The sequence below is a fragment of the Auxenochlorella protothecoides genome (assembly GCF_000733215.1).
Source record: "Auxenochlorella protothecoides strain 0710 unplaced genomic scaffold scaffold41, whole genome shotgun sequence".
Taxonomy (NCBI): Eukaryota; Viridiplantae; Chlorophyta; class Trebouxiophyceae; order Chlorellales; family Chlorellaceae; genus Auxenochlorella; species Auxenochlorella protothecoides.
The window spans coordinates 53,715-76,930 of NW_011934407.1; the positions used below are offsets into that span (position 1 = coordinate 53,715).

At 61.9% G+C, this 23,216-nt stretch overlaps 10 protein-coding genes across 10 annotated transcripts; 6 read left to right on the top strand and 4 right to left on the bottom strand.

The window, feature by feature from the left end:
* Nucleotides 1-483: 483 nt before the first annotated feature.
* Nucleotides 484-2,465, top strand: F751_3827 (Autophagy-related protein 2; the record flags this gene model as incomplete). The annotated part of the gene is made up of 5 exons (XM_011403029.1): nt 484-533; nt 710-911; nt 1,080-1,485; nt 1,782-1,985; nt 2,113-2,465. The coding sequence occupies 5 exons, from the start codon at nt 484-486 to the stop codon at nt 2,463-2,465; spliced, it is 1,215 nt and encodes a 404-aa protein (XP_011401331.1).
* A 333-nt stretch (nt 2,466-2,798) lies between these two features.
* F751_3828 (Interferon-related developmental regulator 1) lies at nt 2,799-5,512 on the bottom strand (the record flags this gene model as incomplete). The annotated part of the gene is made up of 6 exons (XM_011403030.1): nt 2,799-2,987; nt 3,204-3,338; nt 3,512-3,645; nt 3,864-4,325; nt 4,625-5,004; nt 5,244-5,512. 6 exons carry the CDS (start codon nt 5,510-5,512, stop codon nt 2,799-2,801), a joined length of 1,569 nt encoding a protein of 522 aa, XP_011401332.1.
* A 378-nt stretch (nt 5,513-5,890) lies between these two features.
* Nucleotides 5,891-7,153, bottom strand: F751_3829 (hypothetical protein; the record flags this gene model as incomplete). The annotated part of the gene is made up of 6 exons (XM_011403031.1): nt 5,891-5,979; nt 6,131-6,205; nt 6,342-6,429; nt 6,544-6,720; nt 6,895-7,025; nt 7,108-7,153. The coding sequence occupies 6 exons, from the start codon at nt 7,151-7,153 to the stop codon at nt 5,891-5,893; spliced, it is 606 nt and encodes a 201-aa protein (XP_011401333.1).
* A 2,312-nt stretch (nt 7,154-9,465) lies between these two features.
* F751_3830 (Putative arsenical pump-driving ATPase) lies at nt 9,466-13,948 on the top strand (the record flags this gene model as incomplete). Its single annotated transcript, XM_011403032.1, has 13 exons — nt 9,466-9,564; nt 9,738-9,950; nt 10,131-10,239; nt 10,411-10,550; nt 10,670-10,763; nt 10,989-11,128; nt 11,396-11,580; nt 11,699-11,880; nt 12,045-12,199; nt 12,462-12,633; nt 12,979-13,160; nt 13,336-13,441; nt 13,605-13,948. 13 exons carry the CDS (start codon nt 9,466-9,468, stop codon nt 13,946-13,948), a joined length of 2,121 nt encoding a protein of 706 aa, XP_011401334.1.
* A 413-nt stretch (nt 13,949-14,361) lies between these two features.
* On the bottom strand, nt 14,362-16,630 carry F751_3831 (hypothetical protein; the record flags this gene model as incomplete). Its single annotated transcript, XM_011403033.1, has 8 exons — nt 14,362-14,762; nt 14,967-15,071; nt 15,275-15,445; nt 15,595-15,664; nt 15,798-15,894; nt 16,050-16,123; nt 16,274-16,358; nt 16,476-16,630. The coding sequence occupies 8 exons, from the start codon at nt 16,628-16,630 to the stop codon at nt 14,362-14,364; spliced, it is 1,158 nt and encodes a 385-aa protein (XP_011401335.1).
* F751_3832 (hypothetical protein) lies at nt 14,893-15,282 on the top strand (the record flags this gene model as incomplete). The annotated part of the gene is made up of 1 exon (XM_011403034.1): nt 14,893-15,282. One exon carries the CDS (start codon nt 14,893-14,895, stop codon nt 15,280-15,282), a length of 390 nt encoding a protein of 129 aa, XP_011401336.1.
* Nucleotides 16,631-16,985: 355 nt separating the features above from the next.
* On the top strand, nt 16,986-17,457 carry F751_3833 (Mitochondrial import inner membrane translocase subunit TIM10; the record flags this gene model as incomplete). Its single annotated transcript, XM_011403035.1, has 3 exons — nt 16,986-17,068; nt 17,158-17,196; nt 17,343-17,457. The coding sequence occupies 3 exons, from the start codon at nt 16,986-16,988 to the stop codon at nt 17,455-17,457; spliced, it is 237 nt and encodes a 78-aa protein (XP_011401337.1).
* Nucleotides 17,458-17,636: 179 nt separating this feature from the next.
* F751_3834 (Ribulokinase) lies at nt 17,637-20,498 on the bottom strand (the record flags this gene model as incomplete). The annotated part of the gene is made up of 9 exons (XM_011403036.1): nt 17,637-17,754; nt 17,940-18,083; nt 18,244-18,423; nt 18,549-18,574; nt 18,830-19,013; nt 19,352-19,535; nt 19,679-19,841; nt 20,039-20,242; nt 20,406-20,498. The coding sequence occupies 9 exons, from the start codon at nt 20,496-20,498 to the stop codon at nt 17,637-17,639; spliced, it is 1,296 nt and encodes a 431-aa protein (XP_011401338.1).
* Nucleotides 20,499-21,721: 1,223 nt separating this feature from the next.
* On the top strand, nt 21,722-21,892 carry F751_3835 (hypothetical protein; the record flags this gene model as incomplete). Its single annotated transcript, XM_011403037.1, has 1 exon — nt 21,722-21,892. A coding segment is annotated over one exon (171 nt), but the record flags the coding sequence as incomplete, so codon positions are not given.
* Nucleotides 21,893-22,695: 803 nt separating this feature from the next.
* Nucleotides 22,696-22,866, top strand: F751_3836 (hypothetical protein; the record flags this gene model as incomplete). The annotated part of the gene is made up of 1 exon (XM_011403038.1): nt 22,696-22,866. A coding segment is annotated over one exon (171 nt), but the record flags the coding sequence as incomplete, so codon positions are not given.
* Between the last annotated feature and the right edge of the window lie 350 nt (nt 22,867-23,216).

Below are 23,216 nucleotides of genomic sequence, written 5' to 3' on the forward strand. Positions count from 1 at the left end.
CGCCGCGGGGCGGGCAGCTGGTCCAGCGGCTGGGGCACCGGCTGGCGGGGGCGGTGGGACCCGGGCGAGGCGCCTCGCCGCGCCCCGAAGGCGCCGAGCAGGAGCTCGCGGCGGCACGGGACGTGCTGGCAGGGGTTGACGAGGACGCCTTCCGCGAGGCGCGCGGCGCCCGCGCCAGGGGCGGGGCGGCGGGACCGGCTGCCTCTGTGTTTGTGGAAGGTGCGCGCGGGGCGATGCGGTTTGCCCATGGGGACGGGAACAGGGATTGCCAGCATGGTTGGCCGCATGCAGGGGTCGGAAGGGCGTGGGACTGAGAAGCAACCCACAATGTGTCCCCCCCCTGACCCCTGTTGTGGGCCCCCTTGCAAGAGCTGCTCCTGTCAACCCCGCACCCCACCCCTCCCGCCCCCCCCTCCCAATCCAGGGGGGGTTTACCAGGACATTCCCCTGGAACCTCTGTCTCCAGCCGGCAGCCCACCAGTGATGGTCGACTCGGACACCGCTTGGCAGGAGCTGGAAGGCCCAAGCTCCTCGTGAGCATCCGTGGGAGAGGGATGACAGGGATCCAGATGAGAGGGTGGGACAGCCGACTTGTGCATCACCACTAGGATTGTGATTGTATAGTGGGATCAAAGCATCAGTTCAGATGCATTACAGTATGCTTTGTGCTTTCTGATTCGTCCCCCCACAACCCTTGTGCAATCTGCAGGGACACCCAGGACGGCACCTGGTTTGGAGCGACCAGACTGGTAGACGATTACGTCATCCCCCCATCCTTTGTGCCCTCTCCCCTCCAGCTGGAGGCAGACCCAGAGGACCTCTGGCTGCACTGCACCCTCAACATCGACATAACGCTGACAGCGTCCACCGGCGACGTCGTCGTGACCCGCCTGCGCGACCTGTGCATCATGGTGAGGGGCTGGGTGCGGGGTGCTGGAGTGAGGCCTGTGATGGTCAGGCAGCCTGCAGGCGCCGGCAGATGAAACTCTGTGTCTGCCTGGACGCCACACGTTCCCGAGGCCTTCTGTGCGCACAGCCCACCCTCTCCTCCCCATCCTCATCCCCTGCCATACCTCCAGGTGGAGGGCGAGTCGAGCGCAACGAGGGACGGGCCCGACGCCGCCGCCTCCTCCCCGGCCACGACATGCACGCTGCGCTCGCTGACCGTGGAGGACAGCAGGGGCCGCCCCGTGCTGTCGCGCCACGGCCCCCCCACGCCCTCTCGCGCCGAGCCCCCACCCCAGCTGTCGGTCGTCGTGCACAGCGTGCGCGTCGGGGGCGAGGTGGAGTACCGCGTGGCCGCGGCCGTCGCGCCGCTGCGCCTGCAGCTCCGCAAGCGCTCCATCGACGTGCTGCGGGATGTGCTGGCACAGGGCGCCGAGGGCGCCGACTTTGACGAGGATTTTGGGGCGCGGCTGGTGGACTGGAGTGGGTGGGAGGACGGCGAGGCGGAGGCGGGAGAGTCCAAGGCGGGGGGGGCGGCAGGTGGGGAGAGGTGTTGGTCGTGTTTGTTTGGGTGATGGTGGGCATGCCACGATTCGAGCCTGCCCTGTGTGGGATACACCCGCCATGAACGGTGTGCTTGGCAATGCCTAGGGTCCTTACTGGGTTGTTGGATTGGGCCACTCAAACACTTGTCACGAGGCATGGTCCACAGAGCCTGGCCCAGCCCTAAATACCGGAGGCAGCACCCCGCACTCGTTCTCCCACCCAAGCCACTCAATTCCTCCCCCCACCCCCCAACCCCACCTCCATCAACACATCTCCACCCCTCCCTACAGACTCCACTGCATCGTGGCCCTTCATCCAGCACTTCACCCTCAAGCCCATGCTGATCGTGCTGGACCACGCTGCCAGCGCGGTCAACCTGCAGGCGCTGAGGGAGGGCAGCCTGAATGAGCTCCTGCACCTGGTGCCGCTGGGGGGCGTGCGCCTTACCTACCGTGAGCTCCGCCTCGTTGGGGTGGATGGCCTGGCCGCCCTCGGTGAGCGGTGTGGGCTTGGGGTTCGGGGTGGTCTGAGGACATGTGCAGCAGGGCGCTACGCTTGGCTCTGAGTCGGGTCTCCTCACCACACCATCAGGCTCTACCATCACCCAAAAACCTCGTGCAGGCTCCGCCATCCTGAACGCCTACATCCGCGAAACGGCCTATCAGGCACACAAGTTCGTGGGCGGCACCCGCCCCATCCGCCCGCTTGTGCGTGTGGCCGGCGCGGCTGGCGCCGCGGTGACCGGGCCCTTCTGCGGCCTCTCCAGGCCCAAGCGCCGGGGGTTTGCACGGGACCTCTCCCGCGGGATCAGGGGCCTAGCCACCGCGATCCTGGACGAGGCGCTGGGGGCAGCAGGGGCTGCGGCCGGCACCGCTGCCGGCCGCCTGGACGGCCAGGCCGGGGTGGCAGCGGGGGCGCTGCAGCGCACGCTCAAAGGAGCCAGGAGGAAGCTGGATGCCCAGCCCCGGAACTGAGCGCGCAGTGGTCGTAGTTGGGTGCGGCCTGCCACGGTCTGGTGCACAGTCGTGCCCTGCGCAGCATTGGGTGCTCAGCTCTACCGTGCTGGCCCTTTTTTAGAGCCTCGCCCTCCCGTGCTTTGTGCCCCTGCTTCTCCCATGCGACATGTGAAGTGAGATGTAACAGCATGGACAGTTTGGGTTCAGGATGCCTGAGAAAGCCTGCCAGACCTGCTCATGATGGGAATGGCAAGGGCAATACGCCGGTAAATTTGACTGATGCATGCCATGGGAGCAGCGTCGCTGGCAGCATGCTCTGTGCTCTCAGAGCTGTCGCTCAGGAGCCCGTCCCTACTCCATGCTCAGCATGGAGCCCTTGTAGGACGCCATGAGCTCCCGCTCCCTCCTCCTGTCCTGCGCACGAGCCTTGCTCTCGGCGGAGGCGGGGGAGCGATACAGGCGCTTCTCCAGGGCGGTCAGGCGGTCTGCGGCCTCCTGTCTGGGGTGGAAATTGAAGACCTCGTGCAGGAGGGGGTTGTCCTGTGTTGTGAAGATGCAGAACGTGGATACATGTTCTTTGCAGGCCAGAAAGGCAAGCCATACAACAACACAGACATTTGTCAGATGCCACTTGGCAGAACTAGCACCTCCCACATGAACCGCCAACATTGAGCATCGCCTGGGGCTGGAGCCCAGACGCTGTATGCCAGGAATGGCAAGGAAGCACTACACCATGCATTCAACCTCCCAGCCCACCTGCATGTGGGCCTGGAAGCCCTCGGCAAGGAAGCGCCGGAAGGCATTCAGCCGCAGCACAGCCGTGAGGCTGTTTACCAGCAGGACATCACCATGCCGCAACTTAATCTTCTGGGTGGGCAAAGCTGTCTGACCCTGTGCGGATGCAGAGGTGCCGACTGAGGGTTGGGCGCCTGACTTGATGGAGACAGTGGGTGACCATGAGACTCGTAGGCTGCACCACCCACGCAGCAACGAGGTCACTCCTGCGGAGGACTGAGGGGCGGCATAACCGGCATGCCCCCTCGCACATCCCCAGTGTAGCACACCTCGATGGACGTGAGGATGCTACGGAATGTGGTACGCAGTTCCGCCCTTTCCTTCTGGCTTCGACGGGACGCGTCGCCGCGGTTGGTGGTCAGATCCTGGATCCTGGCGGTGATGTCCTCCAGGCGCTCCACCGCTGTTGGAACAGTGGCAGGGGGGGGGTGCATTGATGAGTCCTGGTTGCTGGAGTGGGCCCCTGCCAGGCCCCGACTGGAATGCCTTGATCCGTGCGGAATGCATGACAACACACTCCTCCTTTGTCAGCCAGGGGCTGGGATGGTTGCTCACTGGAAGCGCCACAGCGCACACCCACCCCCCCGCCCCTGGACCCGCACACAGCCTTCCGGTCCATACTTTTGGCAGAGTAGGAGGTGCCCTCCGCTCTGCTTTCCTCCTCCCCACTGGACGGCTCCGCTCGGATGTCGGCAGAGTAGCTGACGCTCTTGCCATTGACCCTAGGCCCCAGATCCACCCCGGGCGTGGTGGGCGGCTCCTCGCCCTCCGTCCCGCCGCCCGGCCGGGGGGTCCCCCCGGGTCTGGGGCGCGGCGGCCTGGACCCCGGGGACGCTGGCGTGGCAGGTGCCGCGGCGGGCCCCTGCTGCCCCGCATCCGCAAGGGACGCCAGGCCGCAGGTGGAGTAGAGCAGGGACACCGCCTCGCCCGCCGAGGCACGCACTGCCACCGAGGGGGCGTGGAGCAGCGCGCCCAGCGTGGCCAGCCGTGCCTCCACCCAGCCCGCCTCCAGGTGCCAGGCGGGGACGGTGGTCAGCAGCAGGGTCCATGCCCTGACGGCCGTGGCCTGCACCGCCTCTGGACCTGGGGTGCAAGTGTTTTTGGGGGCAGAGGGTTCTGGAGAGAACATTCACATAAGGGACAAGAAGAGAGACCTGTGGGGCAGCCCAGGGCGCCGCTTGCGTTGGGACGGCAGACATCGTCTCGCCGGCACAGGCCCAGCCGCATCCGCGCCCTCCCCAGCAGATAGTGCACAAGCCAGGACACTCTTCAATGTCCCCTCCCACATGGCTTCATCATACTCACCATGAGGAAAAACCCATCTCCACATGGGCCCCCTCCCCACCCAAATCACCACCAGATCACACTCCTACAGTACCCACAAGAGGACGTGGAGAAGACCCGGGCCAGGATGTCCATGCAGGCCAGCGTCTCCGGCGGCCCCTCCGCGCCCACGAAGCACAGCATGCTCAGCGCGTCGATCGCGGAGCAGCGCTCGGGCCCCTGACCCGTCAGCGCAATGGGCTCCAGCACGGGCAGGGCCTCGGCATGCATGCGCTCCACGGCGGGGCCAGCACCCAGCGTGATGGCGTGCAGGCCCAGCGCGCGGGCCCCCAGCCGCGCCTCCGCGCCCTTGCCCCGCCGCAGGGAGCGCAGGAAGAGCTGGAACAGGGTCTCCTCCCGCAGTGCGCACTCCTCGTACTGCCATTGGGAGGAGAGCAAGGCCACCAGCTTGGTGAGGCTGCCCTCTCGGGTCGTCGTCCTGGGACGTGAGGGGTTGGTGGAGAGAAGGAATGGGGGTTGAGCGGGGCCGCTGAGGCAGGGGGCCGGCATGTGCCGGCGCCCTGCTTTGCGGTAGGGGGCCCCTCGCATGGGAGCAGGCCAGAGGCATGTGCTCTGGCGCACAACAGAAGGCTGCGCATGACAGTGGGACCGGATTCCAGGGGATGCAAGGGAATTCCCCCTGCCCACCACCACAAGGATACCCCAGTGAACCCCCACCTTTTCTCATACAGGCCCTCAATGCTGGCCTCAAAGGGGTCGTCCATGTACTCCTCCACCCCCTCCCCGCTGCTCCCCATGCTCCTCTGGTCCACGGAGGACCAGCCCGTGGAGGCGAGATCGTCCCCAGCCTCGGATGCTGCCCGGGAGCCCGCGCGGGAGCCTGCACGCGAGGCTGCCTTCTCTGCACAGGCGTCACAGGGCAGGGAGGTGTCGGAATTCCCTCGCGAAGAGACATGCACCCCGTCCTTCCAGCGAGCCATTAACATGAGATGCAGTGCATGTCTCGCACACCCTTGTCGCATACTCTTTGCCATTGAAGGGGGCGCAAGCCCGCGAACACCACTGTGGCTATCGGAGGAGCGACGTGTTGGCCTGTTGGGTTCTCATCAGTTCCTTGGGACGCTCGATCCGGAAATTTGGTCCTCGATTAGTTCTCGATAACATGCATGCATGCACGTCAGCGTCGTCTTGGTGCTCACGCCTGGGGGAAGGGTGCCGCGACGGAATCTCCGATCGAAGGGCTCATCCGCGCCCGCCGCTCCGGCCCCTGCACCAAAGATCTCATGTTCCTGGAGGGCTCAAGCCAGGCAAAGACAGCTTCACAGAGATGGTACCAGACCGCTCCTTTAAAGGCGACCAGGGCGTCAATCGCTCAGCTTGCCCGACCTCTTGCGCAGGAATTCGTGCCCGTGGGTGCCCTTCAGATAGTCGCTCTTGTCGGCCGGGCCGGGAGCTGGAGGGGTGCGTGGGAGAGTGGGGGGGGGCCCGAGTCACATCCCAGCTCATTGATGCAGATACACCCCTCACGCATGATGACCGTGGCACAGCAGCTGGCACAGACGTCGGACAGGGGCCCGTCTCCCCCAAACACCATCACGCCGCACCCGTCTTTGTGAGCTTGGACTTCCTCGTCTTCTTAACGTACCCCTTGCTCTTTGCCCAGCCCAGGCCGAAGTAGCCTGTAAAGAGGCAGGCCGGGAGGGGCATGGGGATGGGAATCAGGGATCGATGCCTCATGCTCAACTCGACGACGACCCGGGGGGGCACAGGTCGGAGGGCATGCTCAGATCACCCAACCCGGCCGCCGGCACGCACCTGCCAGCGCCAGCACGGCCAGGCCGATGAGGTAGAGGCCGATCAGCTGCAGGTCGATCCACAGTGCGGGCTCGATGACGAAGATGGTCTGCGGTGGTGTGAGGGGTTGAGAACATGAGCCGGGTGGGTGTGCACTCAGAATCCACGGTGCCCCAGAGTCGATGCAGCGTGCTGCCCCGGGGTTCAACAGCACAGGACCCACCTGGTTGTACACCAGGTGCCCCTCCAGTTGCTCATCCACAGTGGTGTAGAGGACGAGCTTCAGCAGGAACTCGTGGGGGGGGACCTGGGTTGGGAAGTGCAACGTGTAGTCCACGCTGGCTTCTTGCTGGGGCGCCAGCGGGATATTGTTCAGGTACTGCACGGTAGGGGGATAGGCCTGGAGGGGTGAGGGGCGAGCCTGCAGAGCTAGGTGGGTTGGAGGCAGTCTGCCACAGGGAAGGCCGAGGCCAACTCTCCCACCCCTACCCGCCCTCCTCGCCTGGGTGGTGAAGTTCAGGAGGACCTGGTTGGCATCGTACGGCGAGGCCAGGAGGCCAGCGCCGTAGCTCACATTCAGGGCACTGGAACCGGCGTTGTGAAGGCCCAGGACAGCCTTGACCTCCTTGCCGGGCAGAAACTCGTTGGTGGGATTCTCCGGGAACCAGGACTTCACCTCGATACTCTGTGCAGCCAGGGCTGAGCCTGCAAGGTCGGATGGACAGTGGCTGTGAGCTCATACTGTTGCAATGTCATCGCTGTGCCCCGCACACGTCCAAGTACTCACCGACAAGGGACAAGCACAGGAGTGCCATGGCCACTGAACGATCCATCGCGGCAGAGTCTGACGCCGCGCTCACAGGATCAGCCTCTATGTGTTAGCTTGTGATTGACTGACAGTCCGCACGCAATGGTGCGCCAAAGACATTTCCTTAGTATCACCGGTGACAACCGCGCTTGGTCCCCAGTTGCCGTTCGAGGCCATATTGGTGTCTTAAGAAAGCAGGGCGGGTGAACAACAGCTCGCCTATAGCAACCATGCTTGCAATGCAGACATGCCCCTTGGCTAGCAGTACTCGCTAAGTACTCTTCAAAGTCATCTTTAGGCACCCGGTCATGAGGTGCTGGTGCGACTTTGGTTGCAACTCCTCGGGCCCCGTTTTTGGACATCCACCCCTGATATCTGAGGGCCGAAGGCCTCAAAGAAAATGACCAGTGCTAGGCCGCGATTCCTTACCAGATATACGAGGGATATACGTGGAATCTGTCTGGACGTTTTGCTGCTGTAGGATCTGTCGCAACTTATGACCCTCAACCACCCCCAAACTGGCACAGATTGGTTGCCTGGGATGTGCAGTGGCAAAAGTGGTGTTGGATTACTGTGCACGATGCCTGGGAAAGGGGCATTGTCCGTTCATCGGATCTCGCGCTCCAGGAATGTCACGCAATTGCCCTGAGAGATGCCTGGGTGGCAGGTTTGACAAGCGCACTATCCCTCGCTATACCTCCTGCTAATGCTGGCCTCGGACACCGCAATGAGCTTAGCGTCAGAGAGTGCAGAGCTATATATGTTGGGGCCACGTTTTGATGGACATTGATCAAGTGGCTCTAAAATCAGGTTCGGAGGCACCAAAGTGTGAAGGATGATCCTTCTCCAGGTCACACCTGGTTAGCCTGATGGGTCATGGTCTCCAATATGCCACTGCCAGAGAATGACTCGCTCCTTCTGATGGGATCATTGGGCCACAGCCTGAAGCAGAACCAAGCTCATCGATCGAACCCAAACAACAGCCTTGAAGCTGCACATATTACATAGAGAACCAGCAGCACTGGCAAGCTCCTGCCTTGGGAAATATCCAGTCGTAAATAGGGTAAGCTTAACAGGAAGGACGCCTCATTCTACACTCCAGTTGTACACCTGGGACGTGAGGGTTATGCCTGTGCCTGTGGGGTCCACTTGAAATTGCCATACGGTATCATCGCGCCAGTTGTAGGCATCCTGGGTGTCATATACCGATGTAAAAATAGAAAGTAGTAAATTATCGAGTGCAAGGATATCATTATATTGTCGACACATATCGGGAGGTGCCTTGTTAGGCTCTTGAGGCTATAGGGACTCATCAAGTTGGCGGGACCCCTCATAACCCAGATGACCATTACACGCTGTGCTGGTCTAGGTATCCTAGAACGCAAATTCTGCAGCATGTAAAGGTGATGATGAGCATTGTAGTCCCTCAATAAGTCCGTCGCCTCTTGCCATCCCCTCTCTCAAGAAGGGAACGTATGCAGCGTGCTCTGCCCCCGAGGTGGGAAATGGTCCGTGTAACCCGTCCAATCGCATCAGCAACAGAGCTCTGATTCAGCCCTTGCAGATTGCGCTGCGCTTCCCCTCAAGTTCCTCCCTGCACTGTTAGGGAGACCTTGCCGCCCAACTCTTGCGGTCCTCTTCCACCTCTGGGTCGCTCTTGGGTAGCAAGACTGGGATATCTGAGGGGCTCAGATGTGGCAGCTGTGTCTCGTTACTGGCTAAGAGGGTGCAGGCCAGTGGGCCTTTCCGGTCCTTGGTCTTCAGAGCCTTGCGGTAGGTAGCACGCTTGCCCCGGGATAAATGGCGTCAGCAAGTGTACAGCAATGGTCCCTGAAAGTCCGACGGCGGCCAAGGGGCCTACACCGATGCACGCCGAGTGTGGCATGCTATCTTCCCAATCGGACAGTTGTGGAAGGAGGGGTAGGAGAATCTGACAGTACTTGCCTCCTACTACTCAGCAACATTGCTGTTTGGGCCGAAGCATGGGTAGGAAGCGTATGCGGAGAGACGACCTCTTAAGCATGCGACACGCCGAGTACAGAGCATTCATCCACACTATACCGGATCTGACATAGAGTGCTCGTGCGAGTGACATCCTAGAAGATTGATGGTGCTCAATCCCAGGCTGGCAGTATCGTCGGTGGCATAGGGAAGGCCAGGAATGAGTGGAAGCTCGGCTGCCTATCGGATCGTGTCGGAGAGTTAATCGAGCCATCTAGATGCAACAAGAGTGCCCTTCCCAGTGTGCTCGCTGGTTGAAACGGTAAGCAAATTCAGCTATGAATAAGTAATTGCCCTGAAAAGCCTGTAGGCTTGCGTGCATATTCCGTGGATCACATGAGCACCGCGATGCACACCGGCTTCCGGGCCCTTTTACCATCAAAATGCTTCCAGGCGCACGCTGTGAAGCACATTTCTACACCACGATGGTACCAGGTACTTTGTGACACCTAGGATGCGCTTGGTCAAGGACCGGGCATGCGGCACAGCGCCAGCCAGCCCACCCATCCGCATGCCGCCCATTTGCCGCGCAGAAGGCGCTTCAAGCCTCCATCACACAGTCACGCTGTCGACTCAGACCTTCCAATGGGATCCGACTCGCCGTGAAGGCCGTCTCCAGCACGGAGGTGGAACCGGTGGCCAGCGCCTTCACCCAGCTCTCTGCGGGCACGGGGCGCAAGTACATCATGGTCAGTGGCAAGGGGGGCGTCGGCAAGACCAGCCTGGCTGCCTCCCTGGCGGTGCGCTTTGCTGAGGAGGGTCACACCACGCTCGTGGTGTCCACGGATCCCGCGCACTCGCTCAGTGATTCCCTGGCCCAGGTGGGGGGAGCGCTGTTTGCTTCTTGGATGGCTCCGGTGTGCGGCTGTGCTTGCTGCTCCACTGCGCAAGGGACAGAGGTTGCCCTGTGGCTTGTACTCTCCCATGCGCATGTGTGAGGATCAATCCAGATGTGTATTTTCCATAACCCGCTCACCCTTTGGACCCCTCCCAATCACCAGGATGTGAGCGGCGGCATGCCTGTAATGCTGGAGGGCACAGAGCTCCCGCTCTGGGCGCTGGAGATCGACCCAGAAAGGGAAAAGGCCAAGTTCAAGGCCTATACCGCAGGTGGGGTGGGGTGGAGAGGTCAGGCCCGTGATCCGAGGCTTGAACCCATCGTTTGAGCAGGCGCTGGCGCATCCAGCTCGAAAGCACAGCGTGCTTCCCAGTGCTGCCTGAGCACACATATTTCGTCAGGGCAAAGCATCCTCTCCTGTGCCCATCTTCCCCCGCCGCCAGGCGATGGGAAGCAGGAGGTCAAGGACTTCATGGGGGGCTTTGGCCTGGGAGGCCTGCTGGAGCAGTTCACAGACCTGAAGCTGGGGGAGTTGCTGGACACCCCCCCTCCGGGCTTTGATGAGGCGGTCGCCATCGCCAAGGTGGGCACCAGGGGGAGGAATGGATCCGCACGGCGACCGGTCCTCTCCAAGCTGAATTCTGCGCCGGCTCGTGCCAGACCAAGCTCAACCCCTGGTCCTGCATGCCCTCGCCCCCGCAGGTCCAGCAATTCGTGAAGAGGGAGGAGTTTGCGCGCTTCACCCGCATCGTATTTGACACCGCGCCGACAGGCCACACCCTGCGCCTGCTGACGAGTGCGGTTTTGTGAGGGGAAAAGAAAGATTGAGAGACTGGCCCAAGGCTGGCCGCGTTGAGGCCTACTGCTTCACGACGCTTGCTCTGGTTGGCACGTGCCTAAGTTCGATGTCATGATGCAAACCGCTTGCAAGGGCCTTGATGGACATGCTTCTCATAGAACTCACGCCCCAAAGCTCGTCCCAACCTTCTCCTCTGACCCCGGAATCCCCCATGCTGCTCAGCTCCTGATTTCGTGGACGCTACGCTGGGCAAGCTGGTCCGGCTGCGGAAGAAGCTGAGTGCGGCCTCGGCCCCGCTCCGGGCCATCTTCAGGGTCGGCCAGGACCAGGAGGAGGCGGTGGACAAACTGACCGAGCTCCAGGTGCTGCAGGCGTTGGCATTGAGGGGAGGGGAGGGTGTGGGGGGCCGGGGTGGAAGGGGAGGGGAGAGAGTGGGGGGGGAGATGTGAGAAGTAGACTGGGTGTATTTGGATGCAGCCTGGGCTCCGTGCGCCTCGCCCGCCGGGGGGCGGGCAAGGGACTGTGGTGTGCCTGCGAGAGGGGCCCCCCCACGACGACGGAGGGCATGCAGGGTACCCAATCCAGCCCTCCCATCCCTCCTGCCGCCCCTCGTCCGTCTCGGCCTGCAGAACAGCGTGCGCCTGGTGCGGGACCTCTTCCACGACGCGGACACGACGGAATTCATCATCGCCACCATTCCCACGGTGCTGGGGGTGAATGAGAGCGCACGCCTGGCCGGCGCGCTGCGGCGAGAGGGCGTGCCTTGCTCCCGGATCGTGGTCAACCAGGTCATCGATGACCGCCTGGCGCGCAAGTGAGAAGGGAGATTGGGGGTTGGGAGGGAAGGTGGCGGGCGGCAGTGGTTTGGAGCCTGGGGCTTGCAGGCCTACTCTCCAGGTCACAAAGAGGGCCCAGCCCTTCCTCACGCCCAGGTACCTGGAGAGCAAGCTGAAGGACCAAGCGGCAGCGCTGGACCTGCTGGCGCACAGCCGGGGCCTGGAGGGGCTGCGCCAGCTGCAGGGCCCCTACCTGGACCTGGAGGTCCGGGGCTTGCCCGGCCTGCAGTACTTTGGGGGCCTGGTGTGGGGCGGCATCATCGAAGAGTTTGCGGCAGGTGAGGGATGGAGGGGGTGGGTGGGGGCCGAAGCAGGCTGGCCTGCAGGGTGCCAGCGCCGAGGGGGCCCTCCTGGAGGCCGCGCGCATGCTCCAGGCAGCACCCCTTTCCCCCTCTGAACACACCAAATGCCTGCGCCCTGCCCCGATCCTGCCCTCCCTCAGGCGCGGACAGGCGCTTCTTCATGCTGGGTGGAAAGGGCGGCGTGGGAAAGACCAGCTGCTCCGCCTCCCTGGCCGTCCAGCTGGCGGCCGCCGGGCACACGACGCTGGTGGTGTCCACAGACCCCGCGCACTCCCTCTCCGACGCCCTGGACCAGGTGAGGGCGTGTGGTGGGAGGGCATCGGGAGCTTGGATGGAGTCGAGAGCGGCGGTGTGGGGATGGCGTGGGGGAAGGGGGGAGGAGGGCGCGGGGCGCGGGCTCCGCACGGGGGCCCAACATGATGGCGAGCGTGCGGGAGGCGCTGAGGGCTGGCCGGCCAGGGTACAGCGTGGCGGTGGACAGCCTCGCTGTCGAAAAGTCCCAGGTCCCTTCCCATCCCCCCCCCCCCCCCAACCACACGCTCCACCGGCCACCCCAGGACGTGAGCTGCGGCTACCCAGTGGAGCTGGAGGGCAGCCAGGGCCAAGTGTGGGGCATGGAGCTGGACCTCGACGCTGCGCGCCAGGAGCTGCGAGGTGCCAAGTCCCCCGACTCCGAGCCCGAGTCCGGGAAGAAGGGGGGAACGCTGGACGCCGTGCTGGGCAGCGTCGGTCTGGGGAGCTTGGCCGAGCAGCTCAAGGACCTCAATCTGGGTGAGTGGTGGAAGGGTGGTGGAAGGGTGGTGGGTGGGTGGTGGAAGGGTGGTGGAAGGGTGGTGGAAGGGTGGGTTGGGGCGCCAGTGCGGTTGACAGAGACAAGGTGTGTGGAGCGTGGAGGCTGTGGATGTCACGGCATGGCTGATCCTTGGTCTGCCCCTGGGAGGGCTCGTGTTCTCAGCTGAGCCGCGTGCGTCTGCATGATGACAGGAGGTGAAACCCCCATCGGGCCTCGGCCCGATGAGGCGGGGGACCTTTGGGAACCTTCGCCCACCCACCGCCCACCACCCCCCTCGCCAGGGGAGCTCCTGGACACGCCGCCGCCTGGCGTGGACGAGGCGCTGGCCATTGCCAAGGTCATCCAGTTCCTGGACAGCCCCGAGTACTCCCGCTTCAGCCGCATCGTCTTTGACACGGCGCCCACTGGGCACACGCTGCGCCTGCTGTCCCTCCCAGACTTCCTCGACACCTCTGTGGGCAAGGTGCTGTGTTGGGAGGTGGTCGACAGGATGGGAGTGGCTTGGGGAGATGAGGGGAGAGAGGGGAATTGGATCGAGGGATTGCTGTACAGCTCCTGCAGGCCACAGCAAAACACGCAGCGTTTGAAGCGCTGGCAGCACCTTACTCCGGCACTTCCACACCCCGCCCCGCCCGCAGATCCTGATGCTGCAGCAGAAGATCGCCAGCGTCACGCAGTCGGTCAAGGGCTTCTTCCAGGGGAACAAGGGGCCCAGCGAGCCCTCCACCCTGGAGGTCTTCAGAGGTGCGCCAAGCCTTGTGGGCAGCGCTGCCCTGCCATCTGGCTTACAGGGACCCTTCAGGGCTTCATGCGGCAGGGGCGCCCCTGGCATGAGCAGCCGCCTCCTCCAGCACATGTGCTCGTCACTTCGTTCCACCTCTCCTCCCCCACCATGCCACACACACAGAGCGCATGAACACCGCCAAGGCGCTGTTCCACGACGAGGCACGTACTCAGTTCATCGTCGTCACCATACCCACCGTCATGGCGGCGGCGGAGAGCGTGCGGCTGGCGGAGTCGCTGCGCAAGGAGAGCGTGCCGGTGCGGACGCTGGTGGTCAACCAGGTCATCGGCGACGGCGCGACGCAGAGCTTTCTGGACAACCGGCGCAAGGACCAGGCACGTGCGCTGCAGCGCCTGCACGACAACCCCGAGTTGCGAGGCCTGGAGGTCATCACCGCGCCCCTCTTCGACCTGGAGGTCCGGGGCCTGCCCGCGCTGGAGTACTTTGGACGCCAGGTGTGGAAGTGAGTGAGGACGGCGCGCGCATGTCGGGTTTCTTTCGGTGCCCTGCTGTGAGTCGGCACACAGTTGGGCGTGGGGGTGCAAACCCCCTTCTTTGCTCCAGGAAACCGTTCGCAAGGGAGAGGGGGGAGGTGCGTCGTTTCGATGTGTGCCTACCCCACACTCCTGCACCCACCCCTTGTGTGATCCAAACCGCACGGAATGGCAAGCAAGTTACAGCACAGCAAGGGGTGGCGCAGGGTCCAGCAAGGGGACAGCAGCGACGCTGAGGTGACAGTCAGGGGTCGCCCCTCGTCGGACATACGCCTTGTGGGGGAGCAGCGTGAAGTGGGCATGTAAAGCAGCGCATCAACCACCTGCTCTTGACTAGACTGTAGAGCGCCTAAAAATCTCAAACGTTCATGTGACCTACACCTGCCTCACTGCCGTCCCTGGGGGTCACCCGGCTCTGCCGCCAGCGAGGCCGCCCGGTTGATGGTGGCGGCGGACACGTCGGCGACGCCGCTGGCCGCCAGCTTGGGGGCCGGCGGCGCCTGCGTGGCGCTGGCCTGCGCCAGCTTGCCCTTCCGCGCGGAGGCGGCCACGCCGTCGTACGGCCGGCTGTACCGCACCAGTGAGGCCGTGACGTACACCGCCAGCAACGCCAGGAGGGGGGCCTCCAGCGGGCCCAGCGCGGCGGAGACCCGGCGCGCCATCCGGAGCGAGTAGTACATGATGGCGAGGAAGCAGATGTCCACGACGGCGATGATGGTGGACACGCCCCGCCTGACGTGCAGGGGGGTGAGCAGCTTGGGATCCTCGCACACCAACTCCCTCAGCCCTGCATTTTTGTTGTTTGGGGGGGGGAGGGGGTGCATGGGTGATGTTTATGGGGCCGGCATGTGCCTGAAGCCTCAGAGCAGGAGGTGCTGGTTGCAAGGGGAGACCCATGACCGTGGGGGGCAGAGACAATGCTGTCATGTAGGTTGTGCCTTGCATACAGGAGAAACACCCACCCCAGCAACACAAACACACACTCACACACCTTCTGGCTTGGTCCCAAAGACCGTGTTCCACTCCTCATTCCAGGTGGCCTGCACCTTGTCCATGAACTTGTCAAAGGTCTCGTACTTTTCCGGGAACATGGGCTCTGCGCGTGTACGTGGTTGTGGAGGAGGGAGAATCGAGCCTTTGCAATGCTGGTGCACATCAGGGCGCAGGGAATCTTGCGTTCCAAGAGGGCAAGCCGGTCGTGGGTTGAAGCTCCACAGCCCCCTCCCAGGTGCACAGGAGTGCAGGGCACTGAAGGCCATACCTGTCGGCCCCCCGACTCAGGCCCAAACAGGCACATACCAGAGTAGCCGGCCCAAATGGTCTGCCCAAAGCGTGCAGTGCTGTGCTTCTCCGACAGGACGGCCTCCTTATTTGCTGCAATGATGACCTGGACGGGCAGCTTGCGGCTGTATGCGTAGTGCAGCATGCCGCGCTTCAGGGGCAGGGAATCCGTCATGGTGCTCCGGTGGCCTGAGTGGATGAAGAAGGGGCGGAACGAGCTATAGGGCGTCGGATGTGCGACGAGGACAGGGTTTGATGTTGGTGAAGCATATATCAGCGGAGCTGGTGAACGCCAGGTGTAAGCATACCGCAGCACTCCTCCCAACCATGGCCCTCACCCTCAGGGTACACAGCGATCGCCGTCTGCGGGGTGGCCGCGAATTCAGAGTCAATCCAGCGATTGAATTTCTGTGGATGTGGAGGCGCGGGAGGTGGTGATGGGTGGTTCAAATCTGGCTGCAACACGAGCCAATCTGGGCTGTACCACAGGAGGCGGCCAAGCGGAGCCAAAATGCCACGCTGCACACCCGCCACCACACACCTCCTTATCCGGGATGTTCCCACGCTTGAAAACCATGGTGGCCTTCATGACCATGATGACAGTCATGAAGAAAGGGAAAGCCACCGCCACCATGGCTCTGTGGCATGGAAGAAAGGGCAGGAACGGTGCACAACTGGACTACCAGGGTTCAGTCACCCTTCATTGGAGGCCCTTCACATGCCCTTTCTCAGCAAATGAACTTCAAAACCTATCGAATGAGGATCACATACTCCAACTCAACACCATGCTGACCTTGCTAGGAAGGTGGAGCGGCCCTCTGTCAGGTACTGATCCACCAGAAAGTCGCCCCAGCTGCGATGGTTGATCTGCAGTGCAAGTTGGGAGGGGTGGAGCCTCAGGTTGGTGCCCATGGAGGGGTACGAAGAGCTCCCCATTTTGACAAACACTTTTCCAAGGGCTCAATACCGCCATACCAATCCTGCCTTGCGATGCACTCCTCCTTCGCGACCTCGCACCAGATACATGCAGTCCTTCCTGAAGAGCTCGCGGTCCCCAACCTTGAGGATCTTGATTCCAAACCATCTCTTCATGCCTACTGCCCTGAGCAGGAGAAGGGAGATTCGGAGACATGTCATGTTGAATCCTCCGTGATTGTGCGCAATGGCGTCAGCCCTGCGCACACAGCCTTCCATCCTATACTCAGGGTACGCTGCTCACCAGCTGAAGACGTCACCCCTCCTCTCCGTTTTCAGGTCCAGGAAGCGAATGTAATAGGTCAGGCTGCAGAATGGGACGGACCAAAAGAGTATAAACAGACTCAGGAGGAAGGCCGGCCAGCGCAAGGCGCTGTCCAGGGTGCGCTGCAGCGACATGGTGACTCGATATCCCGTGCTCCGCAACGTCTCCGCACGGAACACGAGCCCACTGCTCGGCCCTCCGACCCAATTCAGAAGCACAAGGTGTCGGATGTTGGGTTCGTGGGCTGATGCATCGGATGGGATTGCATTTACCATCGGGTGAACCCCGCGAATTACGGGACCGCGCGCGCCAGCCTACTCAGCGGCGGTGGAGGAAGGAGCCAGGGCGCTAAGTCTTCCTAGTAACTGACTGGCGCACCCTTGGGACGCTATCTCATTCCCACTGTCTGCAGCAGTCACCTGCTGCTCATATAGTATCTTTGATATCCGAGTCGATATTTGCGCAAAGGTCGTGAGGCACATACCCACGATGGCGAGCCAGCAGCCCGACTCCTCCCAGGCCCTGATCCTGGCCCAGCAGGAGATGGAATACCGCGTTGCTCTTTTTAACAAGTAAGTTTGTCGGTGTTTTTCGTTGTGCACATGCTCCCTTCCAGCTGTGCATGGTCGACGACACGCCCCTCTCCTCCTTACCTTCTCAGAATGGTGACCAGCTGCTTCGACAAGTGCATCGACAGGAAGTGAGTTGGTACTTGACTTTTTACGTGTATATTGGTTTGAAAGTGTTCGCGTTTGATCGTGCTTCTCATACCAACGTGTTGTATGCGAGGGCCCCCCTGGACCCTGCCTTGAGACAGATGCCATTTCTTACCCCTCATTATACCAGGTACAAGGACGGCGACCTCAATGTGGGGGAGAACAGCTGCGTGGACAGGTGTACCAGCAAGTACTGGCAGACCACCGGCATCGTTGGCCAGCTATTGGGCACTGGCCAGGCATGAGAACCATCAAGGCGCGCCCGAGCCTGCCGCACCTGTCATCCTGCCCTGCCCCGGCTTGCCATGGGACACACAAGGAAGCCAAGAATCGCTTTGCTGTACAGTAAACATGCATTTTGGCAGTGCACTTAAAACAAGTACATGGTGTTGAAGAGGACGCGAAGCCCGGGGGTTTTCACACATCACGCAGACGCCCTGGCGCCCTTCTGCGCTTGCCGCCTGGCTGAGTCTCTGGCTGCAGCGGCATGGAACGTGGGTCGTAGAGCGGGGTACAGCTCTTTATACGCAGCGTAGGACTCCCTGCGAGCAGACGGGGAGGGAGGAGCGCGCAGGGTGGGTGGCAGCCATCGGCCTGGCGTCGGAGGCAGGGCGGGGTGCCCACTCCGCATGCACCATGAGGCATTGCCCTGTCACATCGCGTCTCCCCACAGAGAACAAGTGCAGCATGCTGCACGAGAGCCGCCGGGACCGGCCACTAAAACTACCTATACGCTTCATGCACGGCTGGGTTGGGTTGCACGGTGCGTGCGATGTGCACCATGCCCCGCACTGCATCTGGGATGGAGGGGTACCAGCCCGCTGCAACAGCGGCCAGGATGGCACTCCCCAGAGCAGGCGCCTCTGCCACCCTGGGTGTGTGGTGGAAGGGGGACGGTGGTGATGCGCAGGGTGCCGAGGCTGGGGCTCAAGGATGATCCCCAGCACCCTCTGATGCTGCCCGACTGGGCACGACACAAGAGCTCGGTTCTGATGAAGGCACCACACCCCGTCATACCACATCCATCTCACTCTGTGAGGCGGAGGGGGATGTTGCTGATGTCGGCGTGGAGCTGGAGCCAGAAGTCGGATCTGGTGGGGCCCCCCGCGCAAGTGATGGAAGCCGGGTGGAAGCCGTTGTCACGCATCGTCTCGAGCACCAGCTCTGTCCCAAAGCAGATGGACTCCAGCAAGGCGCGATGCATGTGGCCCCTGCCAGGGGATGAGGGAGGGGGGGTGGCAGGGGTGTGGGGGGATTGGGGGAAGCGGAAAGGAGCCAGGAGGAGGTTTGGGATGACAACTCATGCCAGCCAGGCCCATGTAAGCAAAGGTGTAACTTTGGCAAAGGGGGCACATTGGAACACTGTATGTCAGCGTGATAAGAACACCTAGTCAAGGAGGCAAATCAGCGACGAGGTTCAATACTGAAAGCGTTCCTCTTCCATGGCCCTGGGGCGCGTCGAGCAAGTTTTCGACCCGGGACTGCCACCACGCTTTCCCCCCCTTCCCCCCAATGTTGTGCTTGCCTGGAGTGCCGCAGGGTGAGACCCACAAAGGCCCCTCGTGAGGCAGCGTCGGTGTGTGGGGTACGGTTGCCCTGAAAGTGATCCAGGCAGACCAGTCCCTCCGCCCCCGGCGGCACGCCAGCCGCCTCCTTGTCCAGCTCAGCATAGCCGGGGGAGCCCAGCAGGCGATGCAGCCAGGCTACGGCGGAGCCGGTGGAGGTCTGGCCTCCCTCCACCACACTGATGCCAGGGCACAGGCCGTCGCGGTAGGTGCCAAACATGCCAGAGCCGTGCAGCCTGTGGATTTGGGTGGTTCATTCTGAGGAGAATTGAAGTAGGGACCTTGTCTGACAATGAGGAAAGGGGACACCTGATTGCAGGCGCGCCCACAGTGCTCTGGCCGTCTGAGGCATGAAGCAGAGGCACTCTGTGGTCCAATCATCCTATAATTCAAGCACCATGGTGAGGTGAAGAGCATCCAGGGAAATGACTGCTGCACCAGCCAGCCCCTGCCTTTTGAACAAGGAGTTGGGGGCGGGGCCTGCATGCCCTGTTGCTCTCCTGGAGCAGCAGCTCACAGATCCTGGGACAGGCGCATCCCCGGCCACCCCACACGTTAACCATCCCCCACGCACATCTGGTCGGTGACGCCCAAGTGCAGGTGGCTGGAGCCCATGAGGAGCGCCAGCGATCCGGGGTCAATCACCCCCAGGCCCAGCATCCCGATCTGGGCATCCACGCCGCCCTGGGCCACCGGGGTGCCGGGGGCGAGGCCCAGGTGCTCAGCAGCTTCCTGTGTCAGCCCTCCCACCACTTCAGCTGCGAGGCGTGTTGGTTGGGGGAAGGGGGGTGGGGCCCAGAGGTCTTGGGTGGGCAGCGTTGCGGAAGGTGCCCCCATGGGGTCCTGCTACCATCTCTCAGCAATAGGCACAGGCAGGCTCAACGCCAGCCTGGACACGCACCGAGGGGGAGCACATCCTGGGGCCACTTTTCCAGCAGCTCTGGCATGCCGAGGTGCTGGAGCAGGGTGTCGGGCCAGCCCCTCTGGGTGTCGTAGTGCCACCGAGCAGACACATTGTTCACAGAAGCGCACATGCAGCCCGTGAGCCTGAAGTTGATGAAGTCCTGGGATTGGTTGTGGTGAGGGAGCGGGGATGATGGCGGATTGTTGGATGGCTCAGGCAAGGGCAGGGAGGAGCGGTGCGGCGGTACAGAGCTGGAGCTCCTTCTGGGCCAGCACTGGCTTTGGGCCCAGCGTCAAGCTACATGACGACATGCCCCCTTTTCCGCCGCCCACCCCCAACCCCTGACGCCACACTAACCTGGTACTCGCAGATGTATGTTGCAGCTGCATACACTTCCGGCTCCTCCTCCTTGAGCCACAGGGCTTTGGGGACCATCCACTCAGCCGAGACGGGTCCCTTGCCTCCGCCATTGACGATCAAGGCCGAGTCGCCGCTCGCCGCCACCCTAGCCGCCTGCGCGGCCGACCGCATGTCCATCCAGAGCAGGCACGGGCGCAGCGCCTGGGTGGAAGGAGGGGCACAAGGCTTGAGGTCTCTATTCTCGGCAGGTGGTGCCGCCGCGTGCGAGCACGATGTGTCCCCTTTGCACGATGACAATGAGAATCGAGTGGATCATGGGAGAAACCACCCCCAGTGCGACCTTCCCAGCAGCGTCCAGAGCAACCACAGTGCAGTTGGTGGTGTCCAGACTCAGGGCCTCAATCTGATGGGGCTTGACTTTTGCGGCCGCCAGAGCTGCTCGACTGGCTTCCCCCATGGCCTGTGAAAAGGAGCTCGGGGTGGATACTGGGGATAGGAAAGACCATTGACATCAGCCATTAATGATGGAAGTCCATGCACTTGGTGATGGGTCCGTCCAAGTACGGTACGTACCCTCCACCACTCTTCAGGATCCTGCTCAGCCCAGGAGGATTGGGGATATGTCGTGGAGTAGGGGGAGGATGCGAAGGCGATGGGAGCACCTGCGGGATGTCATGAGCCGACTCCGGTGACTTGCCATCTGCCAAAAGATGCACTTGATCATAGACATCACCTTCATTATTCGCCAGAGAACAGAAAAACGGTACCTTTTCGATCAAAAATGCCAGCGCGCATGCTTTCGGTCCCACCGTCCAACCCCAAAACATATCGCTCCTCCATCGGTCGATGGTAAAGAACTATGGAAGCGTATGTCCCTAAAGTGTCTCGCTGTGCATGCGCTTGTCAATGGGCAGCGGTCTGTCTGTCTGGTACGGTTGTAAGACTCTCGAGCTCTACCGTGGGGGATTCCGTAAATTCTACTTGGCAAGTAAGCAACACGAACCGCACCCCACGCCGACCTGTTACATTGTCAAATCAAACTAGGCAGTTTGGATTCTACCAAGTTGGAATTAAAAAACAGGGCATGAAACAGTATGTGAGAAAAGTGAAATGAAGAAGGCGTGCACGATGGGCACACGCTTCTCCACAACTCCTTCCAAAATCCCCGGCCACACGATGACGAATTCTCTACATTCCGTCCTTCGCATATCGCTTTTGCTTTAGGAATTTCGATTCTCACACATTTCGGCACTCCTAAGTAACCAAGCGTTTGAGCGACAGCAAGGAGCAGAGGTGGTGACCATGTTGTCCCTCCGCACCCCCACGGTGGTAACACCTGCCCGGCTGCCCAACGCTCGCCCTAGAGTCGGATTCACCTCAACTCGCACTATTATGCCGTCACGGCCACGGAGAGTCGCGCGGGCGCAGTTTCTGTCGATGGTGGACGAGTCCAGTTTCAACCTGGTGTCGCAAGTGGCCACGGCTTCCATCTGGAGCGCGGTCGCCTGGTTTGGCTACCAATTCGCGATGCAGCAGGTCAGTGGGCGCTTGGGTCGGCTTCCGAATCCCCCAGCTCTCGTTTCCGAAGGCCCTCGTACCGCGCTGGTTCTCGAGCGCTGACGATCCCGTAACCCCGCTCTCGCGATGCAGGCACAACCCACTCGCGAGGGGCAGCAAGAATGCTCTACCTGCGGCGGCACCGGCAAGGTGCCCTGCCTCTGCAATCGCTGGTCCGATGGCGATGTCGGGTGCAGCACGTGCGGCTACTCCGGCAAGATGCCATGCAGCAGCTGCAGAGGTGGAGGCACCGCAGTCCCCATCTTGGCACGCATTCCCTCGAAGCGAGACTGACCTGGCCAGGAAAGGCCGTGTACAATCCCCTTCAGTGCTACCTGTCCTCGACCAGCAGCAGCCCAGGCTTGCAAGCACTGTGCTCACAGGCCGCCACTCTGTACCCTTCATTTATCAGCTACCACACTGTTCTTCGGCAAGGCAACGCCCCCTGCCCCATTTTCCCGTCGAGCTGACTTGCATAGGAGATGATAATGTCTGCATAGAACTTGAATGCAATCCTGCTCATTCAATCCCCTTTATTTCATGCATCAGCTGTACAGTGACGATGCCTACAGCAAATGACAGGCAGGGGGGGGCGGGGCACCAACCTTCATTCCGTCCTTCGCATATCGCTTTTGCTTTAGGAATTTCGATTCTCACACATTTCGGCACTCCTAAGTAACCAAGCGTTTGAGCGACAGCAAGGAGCAGAGGTGGTGACCATGTTGTCCCTCCGCACCCCCACGGTGGTAACACCTGCCCGGCTGCCCAACGCTCGCCCTAGAGTCGGATTCACCTCAACTCGCACTATTATGCCGTCACGGCCACGGAGAGTCGCGCGGGCGCAGTTTCTGTCGATGGTGGACGAGTCCAGTTTCAACCTGGTGTCGCAAGTGGCCACGGCTTCCATCTGGAGCGCGGTCGCCTGGTTTGGCTACCAATTCGCGATGCAGCAGGTCAGTGGGCGCTTGGGTCGGCTTCCGAATCCCCCAGCTCTCGTTTCCGAAGGCCCTCGTACCGCGCTGGTTCTCGAGCGCTGACGATCCCGTAACCCCGCTCTCGCGATGCAGGCACAACCCACTCGCGAGGGGCAGCAAGAATGCTCTACCTGCGGCGGCACCGGCAAGGTGCCCTGCCTCTGCAATCGCTGGTCCGATGGCGATGTCGGGTGCAGCACGTGCGGCTACTCCGGCAAGATGCCATGCAGCAGCTGCAGAGGTGGAGGCACCGCAGTCCCCATCTTGGCACGCATTCCCTCGAAGCGAGACTGACCTGGCCAGGAAAGGCCGTGTACAATCCCCTTCAGTGCTACCTGTCCTCGACCAGCAGCAGCCCAGGCTTGCAAGCACTGTGCTCACAGGCCGCCACTCTGTACCCTTCATTTATCAGCTACCACACTGTTCTTCGGCAAGGCAACGCCCCCTGCCCCATTTTCCCGTCGAGCTGACTTGCATAGGAGATGATAATGTCTGCATAGAACTTGAATGCAATCCTGCTCATTCAATCCCCTTTATTTCATGCATCAGCTGTACAGTGACGATGCCTACAGCAATGACAGGCAGGGGGGGGGGGCGGCACCAACCTTCACATGGAACAGGCTTCAAAGATCAGATCTGAGGGT